This window comes from Chiloscyllium punctatum, chromosome 24 (genome assembly GCF_047496795.1).
Source record: "Chiloscyllium punctatum isolate Juve2018m chromosome 24, sChiPun1.3, whole genome shotgun sequence".
NCBI classification, from domain to species: Eukaryota; Metazoa; Chordata; class Chondrichthyes; order Orectolobiformes; family Hemiscylliidae; genus Chiloscyllium; species Chiloscyllium punctatum.
Window position 1 is genome coordinate 70,836,222 of NC_092762.1, and position 15,132 is coordinate 70,851,353.

Sequence of the window (15,132 nt, forward strand, 5' to 3'; positions counted from 1 at the left end):
CGCCTCATTAGCAAGTTTGGAAATGACAGTAAGATTGGTGGAGTAGCAGATAGTGAAGGGGACTGTCAGAGAATACAGCAGAATATAGATAGATTGGAGAGGTGGGCAGAGAAATGGCAAATAGAGTTCAATCTGGACAAATGTGAGGTCATGCATTTTGCAAGATGTAATTCCAGAGTGAACCATACAGTAAATGGAAAGGTGCTGGGGAAAATTGATGTACAGAGATATCTGGGTGTTCAGGTCCATTGTTCTCTGAAGGTGGCAACACAGGACAGTAGAGTGGTCAAGGCAGCATACAGCATGCCTTCCTTCCTCGGACGGGGTAATGAGTACAAGAGTTGGCAGGTCATGTTACAGTTGTATAAGACTTCGGTTTGGCCATATTTGGAATACTGCATACAGTTCTGGTCACCACATTGCCAAAAGGATATAGATGTTTTGGAGAGGGTGAGAGGAGGTTCACCAGGATGAAGAGAGGTTGAGTAGATTAAGATTATTTTCATTGGAAAGGAGGTGATTGAGGCCTACAAAATCATGAGGGGTGCAGACAGGGTGGATAGTAAGAAACTTTTTCCCCGAGAGTGCAGGACTCAATTACTAGGGGTCACGAGTTCAAAGTGAGAGGGGAAAAGTTTAGGGTAGATATTGGTGTAAAGTTTTTTATGCAGAGGGTGGTGGGTGCCTGGAATGCATTGCCAGCAGAGGTGGTAGGAGTGGGAACAATAGCGTCATTTAAGATGTATCCAGACGGATACATGAATTGGCAGGGAGCAGAGGGATACAGGTCCTTAGAAAATAGACAGCAGATTTAGATAGAGGATCTGGATCAGTGCAGGCTTGGAGGGCCAAAGGGCCTGTTCTTGAGCTGTAATGTTCTTTGTTCTATGTATAGTATAAATATTTGTGAATGGATGAATTCAATAACTACAATGAAATTCTTCTATTAGGTTTGTTGATTAATGAATTAGCAAGAGTGTTTGACAGATTATATTTGGAGACTGGTTAGCACTGCTGCCTCACAGTACCAGGGACACAGATTCAATTCCAGTCGTGGGTGACTGTTCAAACTCCACGCATAGACATTCTCCCCATGTGTGCGTGAGTTTCCTCCTGGTGCTCCGGTTTCCTCCCACAATCCAAAGATATGCAGGTGAGATGAATTGACCATGTTAAATTGCCCATAGTGTTCAGGGTTAGGTGCATTAGTCAGGGGTAAATATAGGATAATAGGATGGGGGAATGGGTCCGGGTCGGTTACTCTTCGGAGGGTCAGTGTGGACTTGTTGGACTGAAGAGCCTGTCTCCACTGAGAAGGGATTCTATGAACTCTATGAAAATACAAGTGAATTTGAACCAAAGTATTCTGCCAGATTTGAGACTCTAGTGCACTCAAAACATGCACAAGTACTGGGAATACTGTTTGTTAGGGAGTGAATCAGTGTAAGTTTGTACAAAAATAAGCAAACGTCCTACCAACTACTCCACCAAGGGGCAAGTTGGTATATAAACAAATTTGGATGTAGGCTTGCTCGCTGAGCTGGAAGGTTTGTTTTCAGACGTTTCGTCACCATACTACGTAACATCATCAGTGAGCCTCTGGATGAAGCTCTGTTGGCATTGCCTGCTTTCAATTTACGTTTAGGTTTCCTTGCGTCAGTGATGTCATTTTCTGTGGGGATGTGATTTCCTGTTCCTTTTCTCAGAGGGAGGTAAATGGAATCCAAGTCAATGTATTTGTTGATAGACATTGATTTGGATCCCATTTACCACCTGCAGAGAAACAGAACAGGAAATGACATCACCACAGGAAATAACATCACCAACCCAAAGAAACCTAAACACAAATAGAAAGTCGCCCATGCCACCAGCGCATCATCCGGAGGCTCAATGATGTTACCTAGTATGGTGATGAAACGTCTGAAAACAAACCTTCCAGCTCAGTGAGCAAACCTACATCCAGCACCTCAACCTAAGCTACAAATCTTCTCAAAACTCGATAATCAAATTTATTTGCAGAATATCTCAAATTCAATCCCTGAAAATTAAACATTTACTTACCAACTTGCTTTCTCTGGTCCTTGGTTTTTAGACGCACAATTTGCAAGTGACTAGAACTTGTAACATCAGACATAATGTTTCCAACTTTGTTCCAAACCCTTAGAAGAGCCCCACACAACATGTAGTAATGGCGCAACCGCATTCCTTGGACACACTCCTTCCCTTGTTGCACTATTTTACACTTCCCATTCCTGTCAATGACCAAACATGTGTTATTTTAGCATGCATAACACTTCCCATGATCTGTTTTGAATTGGAATACAATAATAATGATGTCCTATCACGTGTAGTAGGAATGAGGGAGAAGACAATCATAAAGTGCCACAATAATTATATACCAATTGTACCAAGATATAATGACTGACATGATTCAGAAATCATGACATTCCTATGTGCACCAATTTAACAGACAAAATTATTAATAGTTTGGTTAAAAAATAAGGGCAAAGGTCAGTTGTACATCAGTTAAGCAAATAGACTCTAATACTGAACATAGTTATGTGTAATCTTTCATGTTTAACCAGATTCATTATGCAGAATGCAATGATGTAGGTACCCAGACTATATAACAGAAATTGTGCTGAGCAAATCACACCTAGATTAAATATCAGCCAACAGAAAGAAATTGGGGTGGGTAGATAGAACAGCACCCGGGATCATTAAGATTGAATGTTTTTTTTTATTTGGTTGCTATGCTGATAAATTTTGAAATCTGTAAATCCATGACCAAATAAAAAATAACTTATACATCGATCAAAAATACTTTAAGTTTACAAAATGGTAAATATGAAAATAAATATATAAATAATAGAAATTAAGAGAATATAAAAATGATAAGACTCTTTTCACATTGTGGTAATTTAATCATAGTTTATGTGCTTTTTGCAAACATGAAAATAGTGCTCACTCAAAATAGATATTCACGACTCTAGTTTTTATTATCCTTCAAAGCTGAATGTGTACAATAAATACGCACCTTCAGTATATAGGAAATATCAAATTACATCACACAATACAATTGAACGAGTTTTGGAAAGCTTTAGTGGTTGTTTGAAACAAACATATGTCAGAGTTGCAAAAAGATCTGAGAAGCAATAAAAACTGATTTGTCATCTGAACTACGATATTAATTAGCTAATTAAAGTTACTTCTCTACACTAGGTTAACTTTTGAAGGACTAATTATGAACCATTTCATTTGAACTAGCAAAGCCTTACCAAGCTGCATGGCTGCATTTTCTGAATGAGAAACTATACAGGTTTTGCCAAATTTCTTTGGCTTCTTCTGGTTCAACCTAAAATACATAAAGAAAATAAGCAATAAAAGTTTTAAATTAAAATTGCACAACTGCTTAAAATAAAGCTAAAAGACAATTTTTCTTGTCTTTAGTTTGTTTTTGTAGAATTGAAAACGTGTCAATAATTAATACAAAACAATTACAATTGGAAAGTCAAAAATTCAAATAAAAAGTAGTGCTAGTAGAGAAAGTTTAGTTACTTTTTATAATCCACACATGAGAGTTAACTACGAGCATTTAATTAAATGTATAAAATTGATTGTCGATTCGTTTAAAATATATTTAAAGTACTCTTGGCAAAGATAATCTTTAACATCCTATGATACCCACTCAAAACTCATTACATTATATTGCTTCAGAATTAAATCATTTAAATTTGTGTAGAACATAACTAAGATGTTCAAATATTAACAATATTAAATAAGATTTTCAGAATATCAGTACTAATATTTAACAAGGTGGCGAGTTATCTTGCTGACGATGAAGCAACCCAAATGCAAGCCAACAACAAATTTACCGGTGACAATCTCAGCGTCTGTTACGCTATTCCTCCTTCAAAAACATGTTCCTAATCATTAGTTTCGGTTACTGCAAGTTGACAACTGCTTTATTTCTAGTGCCAAATGCAGTTTTATTTTAAAATGTTTAGATAGCAGTATTTGCAAGTCTTTAAATTTTCCAAATTTTCTTATGACTTCCTTCTGTTTGCATTCCTCACAGCCACAATGTAACTGCACAATGGGAAGCGTGTCAAAGTTGCACTGATCAGAGACTTTAAATTTTATATTTCCCCTGTTCTATAAGGTAATAGTTTTTTGCATTTGTTAAGTACATTTTCCTGATAGTTTAGGTGAGTAAAGATGTGAAGGGGATTTCATCATGGGCAGAAATCAGGGATAAATATTCACAACTTTATTGTTGCAACAGGTATTCGTACAGAACCATTACTTCAAATGGGAGACACATCTGGCGACAAGAGATTATATATTATTTACTAACTCACATTACTTTAGTTATCTTCACAATTTTAATTGTTTTGACAGAATAGCTTGAGTTTTTGCATTTACATTCCAAGAACAAAGATTTGTTGGGGAATTTGTATGAAAAGTTGGTTGCTTTGGTCCAAATATTGCTTAACTGTCTCTCAGAGAATTGTTACATAGCAGAGAAAACAGCTGATCAAATGCCACTTACTTATTTTACCATGATTAAAGATATTGAAATTAGTTTGGTTGTCTATGTTGGTCAAACACTTGGATGCAATGACATAATTTGTATCAAACTACTGCAAAAATATAAACATATCTCTTGTTCTTGATATGTTTGCCTTGAAGACAACTGACATTTTCTTTTACAAACTTTCATTTAAAAATGTTCTTCCCTGGATATACTGTCTGTACTTTAAATTTTACAGAACCGTAATCCATGCAGCTGAATGCTTTTTGAATATTTACTGTATTCATGGTGCTAGCTGTGGCTCAGTTGGTAGCATTGCTACCTCTCAGTCACAAGATTCTAGATCCAAGTCCCTCTTCAGCTGTTGAGTAGAAAATAAGAACTACATAAGAACTAGGAGGAGGAGTAGGCCACCTAGCCCTTCGAGCCTGCTCCACCATTCAACAACATGGCTGATCTTTTCGTGGACTCAGTTCCAATTACCTGTGCTCTTATCATATCCCTTAATTCCTTTATTGTTTAAAAAAAAACCCTATCTTAGTTTTAAAAATGTTTACTGATGTAGTGTCAATTACTTCACTGGGAAGGAATTCAATAAATTCAAAACCCTCTGGGTGAAGAAGTTCCTTCTCAATTCAGTCCTAAATCTGGTCCCTCTAACCTTGAGGCTATGCCATCTTGTCCTAATTTCACCTGCCAGCGGAAATATCCTCTCTACTTTATCTTGTCTATTCCTTTCTTAAATTTGTTTCTATTTTTCTAAATTCTAATGAATATAATCCCAGACTACTCAGTCTCTCCTCAAAAGCCAACCCTCTCAACTCCAGAATCAAGGTAACCAAACTCCTTTGCACCCCCTCTAGTGTCAGTACATCTTTCTCAAGTAAGGAGACCAAAACTGCATGCAGCACTCCAGGTGTGGCCTCACCAGTACCATGCACAGCTGCAACTTAATCTCTCTGCTTTTAAACTCAATCCCTTTAGCAATAAAGGAGAATCAAAGTTAACACTCAGTGTAAATCTGAGTGAACACTGCATTGTTGGAGGTGCTGTCTTTTGGATGAGACATTAAACCAAGGCCACATCTGTCTGCTTGAATCATTATAAGACTTTACAGCACCATTCTGAATAGGGACTGAGGAGTTATCCCTCAATGAGCATGACAAAAACAAATTATCTGGTCAGGATCATATTACTGTTTGAGGGAGTTTGCTGGTTGCGTACTGGATGCCATCTCAAAAACACCTTTTGGAGTGTAGTCACATTGGCTGTAAGATGCTTTGTGTCATTCAATACGCCTGAAAGGCACTGTATAAATACACATTTCTATCTGGGATAATGGGAGCAATAGAGCATGGAAACAGACCTTTTGGTCTAACTTGTCCATGCTGACCAAGTTTTCCAAACTAAACTCATCCCAATTGCCTGTGGTTGATCTATAGCCCTGTTTTTTAAACATTGTGACTGTGCCACTTCCTCTGGCAGTTCACTGCACACATGAACCACCTGCTGTGTGTAAAAGATACTCTTCAGCTCCCTTTTACATCTTTCTCCGCTCACCTTAAACCTATGCTCTCTAGGTTTGAACTTCCCAACTCGAGGGAAAAGACCTTTGCTATTCACCTCTCATGATTTGCTATGCCTCTCATGATTTTATAAATCTCTATAAGGTCAGCCTTCAGCTCCCAATGCTCCAGTGAAAAAAACGCATGAGAATAAACAGTATTAAAAAAAACACTTGATATTCACATGTCCGAGCTCACGCAATCTAATGGCAGCAACTCAACTTACTAAAGAGTGAGGCAACTTCTCATCGACTGAATTTTGCATATAACTAAAACAAAAGACCAATACTCACTCTTTTGTATTTCTTCCTTAAGTTATCAAAACTTTCTGGTTGTATTTGTTTGCCAATATTTGGTTTATACAACACATAATGCTTCACAGTGATTTGCTCAGCCAAAAGTGCAAAAGGCTCATTTCCTCTAAGCTGTAAGAGAAAAAAAATGCATTAGAAATGTCTGAAGATACAAGATATCAGCTTAAGAACCAGTGAAAAACATGCAGGATTGGAGAGCATTTTGTTTGGCATAAAAACACCATAATCTCATTGTGAAGCAAAGATAACGCTACAATCTTAGTAAAATCATTTGTTTTTCCATACAAATGTACAAAACTTCAAATTCTCAGACAAATATTCAAATTTTATGTTATTACTCACTGATAAAGTGAAGTAGCACCACTATCATTTAAAGGTTATTTGTTAATATTATACATTTCCTCTCATTAAACAATAGGCCAATTGTAACTCTGGTAAGTTAGTGGCTCTATATTCAGAGTACTGCAGAAGTCCAAACTGTCTTGCTCAGATTCTGCCCAAACTATTTTGTCAACGGTAGACAGTTACCTCAATAAATTATACAGATTTAGGTTCCTATGATGTACAAAAGACCCTGGATAATAAAGTATGAATGGGTGAAGTGCATACTGTGCACTTCATTGCTTCGTGTCAAGCACACAGTCCTTAAACAGTTGGAGGCTGCTTGCAAAGTAGCCCAGATGATTTCTTTCAGCAGTGCCTAAGGGAGCTGTACTGACTTGCTTGTGTCCAAAATTAAACATATCCAGGCCACTTCCGGCTCAACAAAGGTACCTCGTACACCTATGCTTACCCCTACCCATCAAGCATCAAAAGTTGGCTGGACCAGTGTGACAATCTAACAATGTTCTGCCCTATCACAATCAAAGACTTGCAGTAAGTTACATGTTTTTCCTTCATTATTTCGTGCTATGACAGTCAGGTCCAGGCCTCAAAATGGCTCAGACCCTTTGCTGCGATTAAATGCGGGAAGTAAGTATGCTCCGAATGCTGCCACATATTCCTTGATAATGAAAATCAGCCATCGTATGGTCAAAGTGAAAACTTTGAAGACTTGCATTTTCTGCCCCTATCGTAGTGTTGTGTGAATTCTAAATATTGCGTTATGACTAATTTTAACTCTTTTTACTGTTGGAAAAATTATAGAAGTTTAAAGAAATTATTTGTGCTTAGCTTTTCATAAAAATAAATATTGCTCCCACCAAAACTCTGGAAAGTTCCTTTATTCACGAACAATCAGAGGAGGATCTCTCCCTCAGCTAGCCTGCTCTTGTGATATCAATAGTTTCCCAGAATAACTTCATTGCAAACAGTAAAAGGATCTGTCATTAAACCAGCCTGGAAAGCATCTTTGAGCACTCTAACCTCAAGAAAACATCAAGTAAGTTGCAATCTTGAAAATCTAAAGAATGGTTCCCTTGGATCAGTGCTGTTCATGATGGATGTGAAGTCACCCACCCCCTATTACTGGAGTAATTCTTGCAACTGATGCTACTGAAGTGACCTAACAAAGAATAAGTCCAGACTAGAAGTTGTCCATGGTGCAGGCAAATTGAGATTTAAATCATATTTTACTTCAAATGTATTTGTTTACCTGGCAAGTATTCAGAATATAAAGTATTCAGGTTAAACTTTATTTACTGTATTCCATTTACACCATTTGCATCACAGAAGAAACTACAATTCAATTCCAATAATTCATTTCCTAGATTATTCATCACAATTACATGGCAAACAAGTAACAAATAACAAAACATTGATACTAACCCGGTGCGAAAGGTAGAAACCATCATTAGGTCCCGTTAAAGTGAGTGACTTCTGATAAGCCTCTTCCCAGGGCATGCCTCTGTCCACACTTATCTACAGAAGACAAAACAAATTGACAATTAATTACCAATATTTATATTCTTTATTTCCTTTACTACCATCCAACATCACATATCTTATTTCAGTATTTAGTTGCAGATTGCTTTCAAACTAATAGCAGTATGGTCTACAATCAATGCAAGGCAATCTTCTATCAAGATTGATTAGATGGTCTTTCCAGAAACACAATTCCTTGTTCCTATTATGTAGGTTAGCCAGGAACTATGAAAATTTATGTTATATTGGTTGCTACAAATGTAAGATACCACAGGTGCTGTAAGTCTGAAACTAAAGAAAAAGTTGCTGTAACTATTCAACAGATTCGTCAATATCTAAAATGAAAGAGACACAATTAAGATTTCACCTTCTTGTCAATTCAAAAAAGTGAAAGTTATAACATTTTGAATTAGTAACATATGTCCAAGTCAAATTGGTGTATAAATTGAAAGAGAACTTGGAGTGGCAAGTCTTCCCTGTAAACCTTCTACATTTATTCTAGCAATGCAGCATCTAATTTTTTACCTCAGTGTGCAGACAATTTGTTTAAATACCCTGCTCCTTTTGTGCATGCATGGTGACTTAAAAAGACGGACTTGGGTTACCAAAAATAGCAAAATATTGTAGAGTTACTTCCCCCATTGCTTGCAATGTAATTTGTTCTTTCTCCAACATCCAATTGTTTAGGCTGTAAAACCTACAACCCATCCAAGGATCCCCAGCTGATAACTTGAAAAATACAGAACTTCCCCCTTCTCTTTGCTGCTCTCACCATGCTTCACTCTTACATTCTCTCTCTCTCTCTCTCTCCTCCCTTTCTTGTCACAAAGACCAGGTAGTTATCAGGAGTTGGACATGGAGGAAGAGGAAGGCATATCAAAGATACAAGACAATAGATTGTTTAATCTAAAGGTTTCTTTAAGGCAAAAAGATAGATCAATAAAATAAAGAAATTTAGAGGAAGAATTGAAGAAATGGGATGAAAAGCCAAAAAAGTTAACTTCTGATGGTAAACACAGGAAGGATGCTCTCGGTGGCTGGGGAATTTAGAACAAGGTATCACAGTTTAATGATACAGGTAGGCCATTTAGGATTAAGATGAGGAGAAATTTCTTCACCCTCAGTGTTGAACCTATTAAATTATCTGTCACAGAAAGTAGTTGAGATCAAAATATTGAAGTAGATATGGTTCTGAGGGTTAAAGGGATCAAAAGTTATGGGAAGAAAGCAGGAAAGAGGTACCAAGTTGGATGATTAGCATGACCACACTAAATGGCACAGCAAGCTCAGGAGGTGAAATTTTCAATGTTTCTACAATGCATTGAACAGTAATGTAGAATACTGTTCCTGGTTGGTGGAGATTGCAAATTTAGAAGTAGCTGCTCAAAAAGCTTATGCAACGACACATGCAGTTACAGCATGTCAATGGTGTAGCAATTAGATGGGTGCCAATCAAGTGAACAGTTTTGACACCCTTGAGTATTGTTGAGTGATGAGAGCTGCGTCTGTCAACATGAGTGGGGATCTTTCTGTCATGCGTATGACTTGTGCCTTAGAGATGGCAGAAACACATTTGGGAGTCAGGAAGTTGAGCTCACTGCAGAATACTGAGCTTTTCTTGCAATTATGTGGCAGGTCCAGTTCATTTTCTGATAGATGATCATGGATTGACCTGTTGTGTGACGTGAACATCATTTAACAATTCAGGGAGGATATTCTCCAGGTCTTGCTACGTGCAAAGGCTGGTTTCCTGATGAACTACAAATACTGAAGACTGCATCAGCAAACTGCTCCATTTCTAAACTTATAATGAAAGAAAGATCACTGATGAAGCAGTTAAAAATTAACTAGGCCCAAAATGCTGCTCCATACCTAAACATAATCATGACATTAAACTCAAAAGTTAAAGCATCCAAAGGATGCTTTGTTTCTGCAACTCAGTTAGATGAATTTGGAGGTAGGGATATAGTGTCAGAAATAAAGACAGAGAAAGAGTGCTGCACAACAATAATTTACATTATAAAGAACGACTTGTCCATCCTGTGGATGTCCTGGTGTAAGGAAGATCTGCTGACTTTCCTCGTATATCTCTTCTACTCCTGGAGCTAGATCTGAAGAAACAGAAAAGAAACAATCAATTAAATTAATTGTATTCAATATACTGTATTAAATTTAAGAATGGAATAATAATCAACAAAGAGACCTCGAATGCAGGTTCATAGTTCCTTGAAAGGGGAATCCCAGGTAGACAGGATAGTGAAGACGACAGTTGGTATTCTTTCCTTTATTAGTCAGTGCATAGAACATAGGAGTTGGGAGGTCATGTTGGAGCTGTACAGGACAGTGGTTAGACCACTTTTGGAATACTTGTGCAATTCTGGTCTCTCTGGCACAGGAAAGACGTTGTGAAACTTGCAAAGGTTCAGAAAAGATTTACAAAGATGCTACCAGAGTTGAGCTATTCAACCAGAGGGAGAGGCTGAATAGGCTGGGGCTGTTCTCCTTGGAGTGTCGGAGGCTGAGGAGTGACCTTATAGGAGGTTTATAAAATCATGAGTGGCATGGATAGGGTAAATAGATATGGTCTTTTCCCTGAGGTGAGGGAGTCCAGAGTGCAATGGCAGAGGTTTAAGGTGAGAGGGAAAAGATTTAAAAAGGAATTAAAGGGCAATGTTTTCACAGAGGTGGTGAGAGTATGGAATGAGCTGCAAGAGGAAGTGGTGAAGGCTGGTACAATTACAACATTTAAAAGGCATCTGGATGTGTATATGAATAGACAGGGTTTAGAGGGTTATGGGCCGAATGCTGGCAAATGGGACGAGATTTATTTAGGATATCTGGTCCGCATGGACGAGTTGGACCGAAGGGTCAGTTTCCATACTGTAAACTCTATAACTAATACTTTAAACTCTAACTTTCCTATGTAAATACTTCAATTCTTCCATGAAGTACAATGGCAAAGATAAGACACAGGTTTAAAGCTTCGAAGTGTGGATAAAATCAGTGATGTGATTGCTTTGTCTGGCCACAACCTGATTTAGACTGACTAAAATTTGGCATAAGAATCCAAATCAATTAAATCGGTGAGCCACAGACGGCAACTGCATTGTTGCAATGCAGCTGACTGGTTGGTGCTTGACTAACTTTAGCTGTTGACCTGCAGGCAGACACTTGGCAAGTGAGCAAGAGGAAAGGGATGATTCCAGGCTAACAGCAGCAGCCTCTGGCACTTTACTGGAACATGCCTGCCCAACCTGGTGCTAGAAAAATGGAAGCAAAAATTGCAATTTTTTCAGTGGCCTTCTGACTAGAGTATGTATCACCCAGTACAACTAGACAGAACTCAAGGATCAAATTCGCCCTACTTGTCCAATTTCAATCACCAACATTAGGCTTATTTATTCAACCAAGGCCTCATGCATGCACTCTGAACACTTAAAATCACTGGATTCCAATTCGGTGGCTGGCCCAGTTATAGAGAATGAGAGAGGTTGTCATTTGCCATTTGTCTTCCTACCTCAGAACTAAATCTTCTTATAACTGAAAACATATGCTAAATACTGCAGCATTGTCTCTTATATAATAGGTTTAGGGATGTCAACCTTCCTTCTCCCACTCCAGGTTAGTACTGTCACCAGCTTAAGACCTGTATCACTTTAACGCATGCTTGAAACAAAGGTAAGCTAAAGTCAACCAGTAAACAGGTGAAGATGCAGTACCTGTTGGCATTCCGACAAACCCATTCACTAAAGCTTCACTTTAAAAGTATTCCTGCTATAGTTGCAGAACAATGTATTACATGTTACATAGGAAATAATACACTATTATACCATTGTCCTGAATAATGGGAAATCCTTCAAATACAAATATTGACAATATACAAGGTGAACTTTGAGATGGAATTATTAATAATCGAAGTTATCTTTTGTTCATTTGCAGTTAATTATTTTCTCTATCCATTTGGCATGTATTGCTTATATTGAGAAGGTTCACTTTCTTGCTTATTTTAAAAAACTCTTAGAAGGTCTGAAACATTTTTGCTTTAGTGGGTTTTAATCATCTATGGCTCACATGCCATCTCCTCCACTGCACAACTAGAACAAACTTTCCTGTTTATTTCAAAAACAACCATAAGGCCTGTGAACCATTTTTGATTTAGTGGGTTCTAACCATTTGTGACTCTCATACCATCTCTTTGGCGACTAAACTAGGACATAAATCAGCAGCAGCAAATTCTGCATGAGCAATATTAATGTGAGAAAAGCATCGACTGCACTTTTTTTTTAAAGCATGTCAGAGTACTATAGAGTCAAAAGGTATGGGGAAAAATTGGAGAACCTTGGGTTTTCGCAAACTACTAGACCATACCTAGAATTCCCATGTCATATTTTCCATCTTTTTTGTCCTTCTCAATGAGATAATCAAATGTGTCTGTAAAATACTGAAAAAGTGCATTTTGTTTATGAACCTCGAGTCCAAGAATTCGATTCAGGAACTTTGTGATGCTGCAGTCTGAAACAGGAAAAAGAAAACAAAATTCATATTGAATCACTTCTGCTTTAGCTTTATCTTACTTTTCTTTGACAAGCAAGCCTCTTTAAATGAAGCAGCCCACATCAGCAATGCCACCTCTGCTGGATTTCCAGCAGCTTCTCACAACTGAGGTCTGATCTCTGGGGTACAGATGTGAGCAAACTGGAAAAAAAAGCGCAATAGTAGTGATGGAATTGTGATGGGCAAACATGGAAATTAATCATCAGAAATTTACCAAAAGTTAAAACTTAATGTAACCAAAAGACTGCAGTAGAATGTCATCTGGCGATGGAAAAGTGGAGACATACTGACTGTGAAAGTTGCTAATGGTATCAACAATTTGTGATAGATTAAAAACTCCAGCATAGTTAGTAAACACAGGGAACATGCCATTCTTCAATTTAGTGTATAATTTGAGTATATGATAAACATCATTGCCTCCACGTATGGTCAAATTCCCAACTCTAGATTACAATTGCTATCTGAGAAGCTGATTGCTCCTAGAATGGACCATGTTTGCATTCTTGGATGTGACAGAGTCAGAGAATACAGCGGACAATTTATGAGTGCATTCAAAATTTCCTAATACCAAGTTTACTCTTGTAACTCAAAAACGGTCTTGTAGGTTTATAGCAAGTCAAAGGACTCAGCCACAATAAAATAAAAGTAATAACAGTTGTCAACACTGATTGAATGCCACGTGGTTAAACGTCCAAGAATACTTCCAATCAGTGAAAAAATGAATTGCTAACTTATTCAAGGAATACAGAGATTGCTGGCTGGACCAGCAGGTTGTTTTGATATGGATGATTTCAAGCCTCCCAAGTGTCACTGGAGCTGCAGTCATCCAGGCAAAGGGCCATATTTCATCACTTTCCTGATTTGTACTTTGCAGGTGGTCGACAGGTTCTGAGGAGATAGGAGGGGAGTTACTTTTATAGGATTCCTAGCCTTTGACCTGCTCTTGTAGCCACTGTAGTTATATGGTTGGTCCAGTTCAGTTTTTGGGGTCATTGGTAATCCTCACAATGTTAATAATGGGATATTCAATGATGGCAATGTCATTGAATGTCATGGGATTTTGGGTCAGTTCTCTTTTGTTAGAGATTGCCATTTTCTGTGGTGTGAATGCTATATACCACTTTTCAGCCCAAATCTGGATATTGTCAAGATTTTGCTGTATTTAAAGATGGGCTGCTTCAGTTTCTGAGGCATACTGAATGATGCTGAACACTATGTCATATTCATCTCATTTGTTCAGTGTAGCCATTGTCTGTTATAGGGAATTGACTGTGAAAAGAATTTTTGATTCCAAATCCTTAATTCAAATTGATAATTTGGTTTAAACAAATACTAAATTCTCACCTTTTTCCACATTGATACATCCATAACGATTTTCTTTGCAAAATATCCCAACAGCCATCAGTCCCTGTCTCATGTCTACAATACAGATGCTTCTTGTTAGATTTTCTGACTGGTCATTACATTCTACAGAACACAGCTGCTATAGACACGTAAAGATAATCTCTCTCCACTTTTATATGCAGAAATTATTCCAGATGTTCAGTTAATTTAAATTACCAAAATAATAATAGGAATGTTTCAAAATAATGCAAGTAAGAGCCAAAAAAAAACTTAGTACTAACTTTAAACATGTTATTAGACATTTTCTATTACCTAAATACTTACCTTCTATAAAACAACTGGGACCTCCAATGTAATCTTTTGGTGGTTGTACTTTGTTTTCAATTTGACCCAAGATGGTTTTAATTATCTTATCCAGTGCTTTAGTTCCATACTGTGAGAAAGGAAGAATTAAAAAAAAATTCAAGAATCAACTGATCTCAAATACTAGTTAAGCATTTTAATTAAAATTGCAAATCATACAAATTGCTAACTACCTCTGGCATTTGAATAATATAAGCTAAAACAAAATTGCTACTTCATTCTGTACATTGTTCAGTTTTGTTAAAATTTCCTTAAACGCTTTCTTCATACCCTCCAGTTTTAAACCACAATAATCAGTTAAAAATAAGAACGTGTTTTAAAAAACGCAATTTCCAATCTAAACGCTAGAAGGTGCATGAGAGCACTACATGAAGACTATTTCTGGTCTTCCCTGCTTGTGCAAAAAATGTTCTCTCAAGCTTTGGTAAATACATCCCCTAATAGTCTAAAAATAAAAATGGAGATTACTGCTGTGAACAGACCATTTACAGACTTATATTTTATAGCTCTGTGATACACAGTCCTATCAATTTTACATGAATATTTCAGGTTTTAAAGTTTATTTTTGACATTTGAGCCTCCTTTATATCCTCGG

At 37.3% G+C, this 15,132-nt stretch overlaps 1 protein-coding gene across 3 annotated transcripts in view; it reads right to left on the reverse strand.

The window, feature by feature from the left end:
- The window catches only part of sbno2b (strawberry notch homolog 2b), a 160,075-nt gene that overhangs the window by 5,847 nt on the left and 139,096 nt on the right, over positions 1-15,132 (reverse strand). For all 3 annotated transcript variants that reach the window (XM_072594157.1, XM_072594156.1, XM_072594158.1), the window contains 8 exons: positions 14,499-14,607; positions 14,175-14,249; positions 12,645-12,788; positions 10,293-10,387; positions 8,181-8,273; positions 6,393-6,524; positions 3,279-3,355; positions 2,062-2,252 (listed from right to left, as the gene is read on the reverse strand). In XM_072594157.1, the coding sequence (XP_072450258.1) occupies positions 2,062-2,252; positions 3,279-3,355; positions 6,393-6,524; positions 8,181-8,273; positions 10,293-10,387; positions 12,645-12,788; positions 14,175-14,249; positions 14,499-14,607 (916 nt within the window). The remainder of the gene's footprint in view (positions 1-2,061; positions 2,253-3,278; positions 3,356-6,392; positions 6,525-8,180; positions 8,274-10,292; positions 10,388-12,644; positions 12,789-14,174; positions 14,250-14,498; positions 14,608-15,132) is intronic.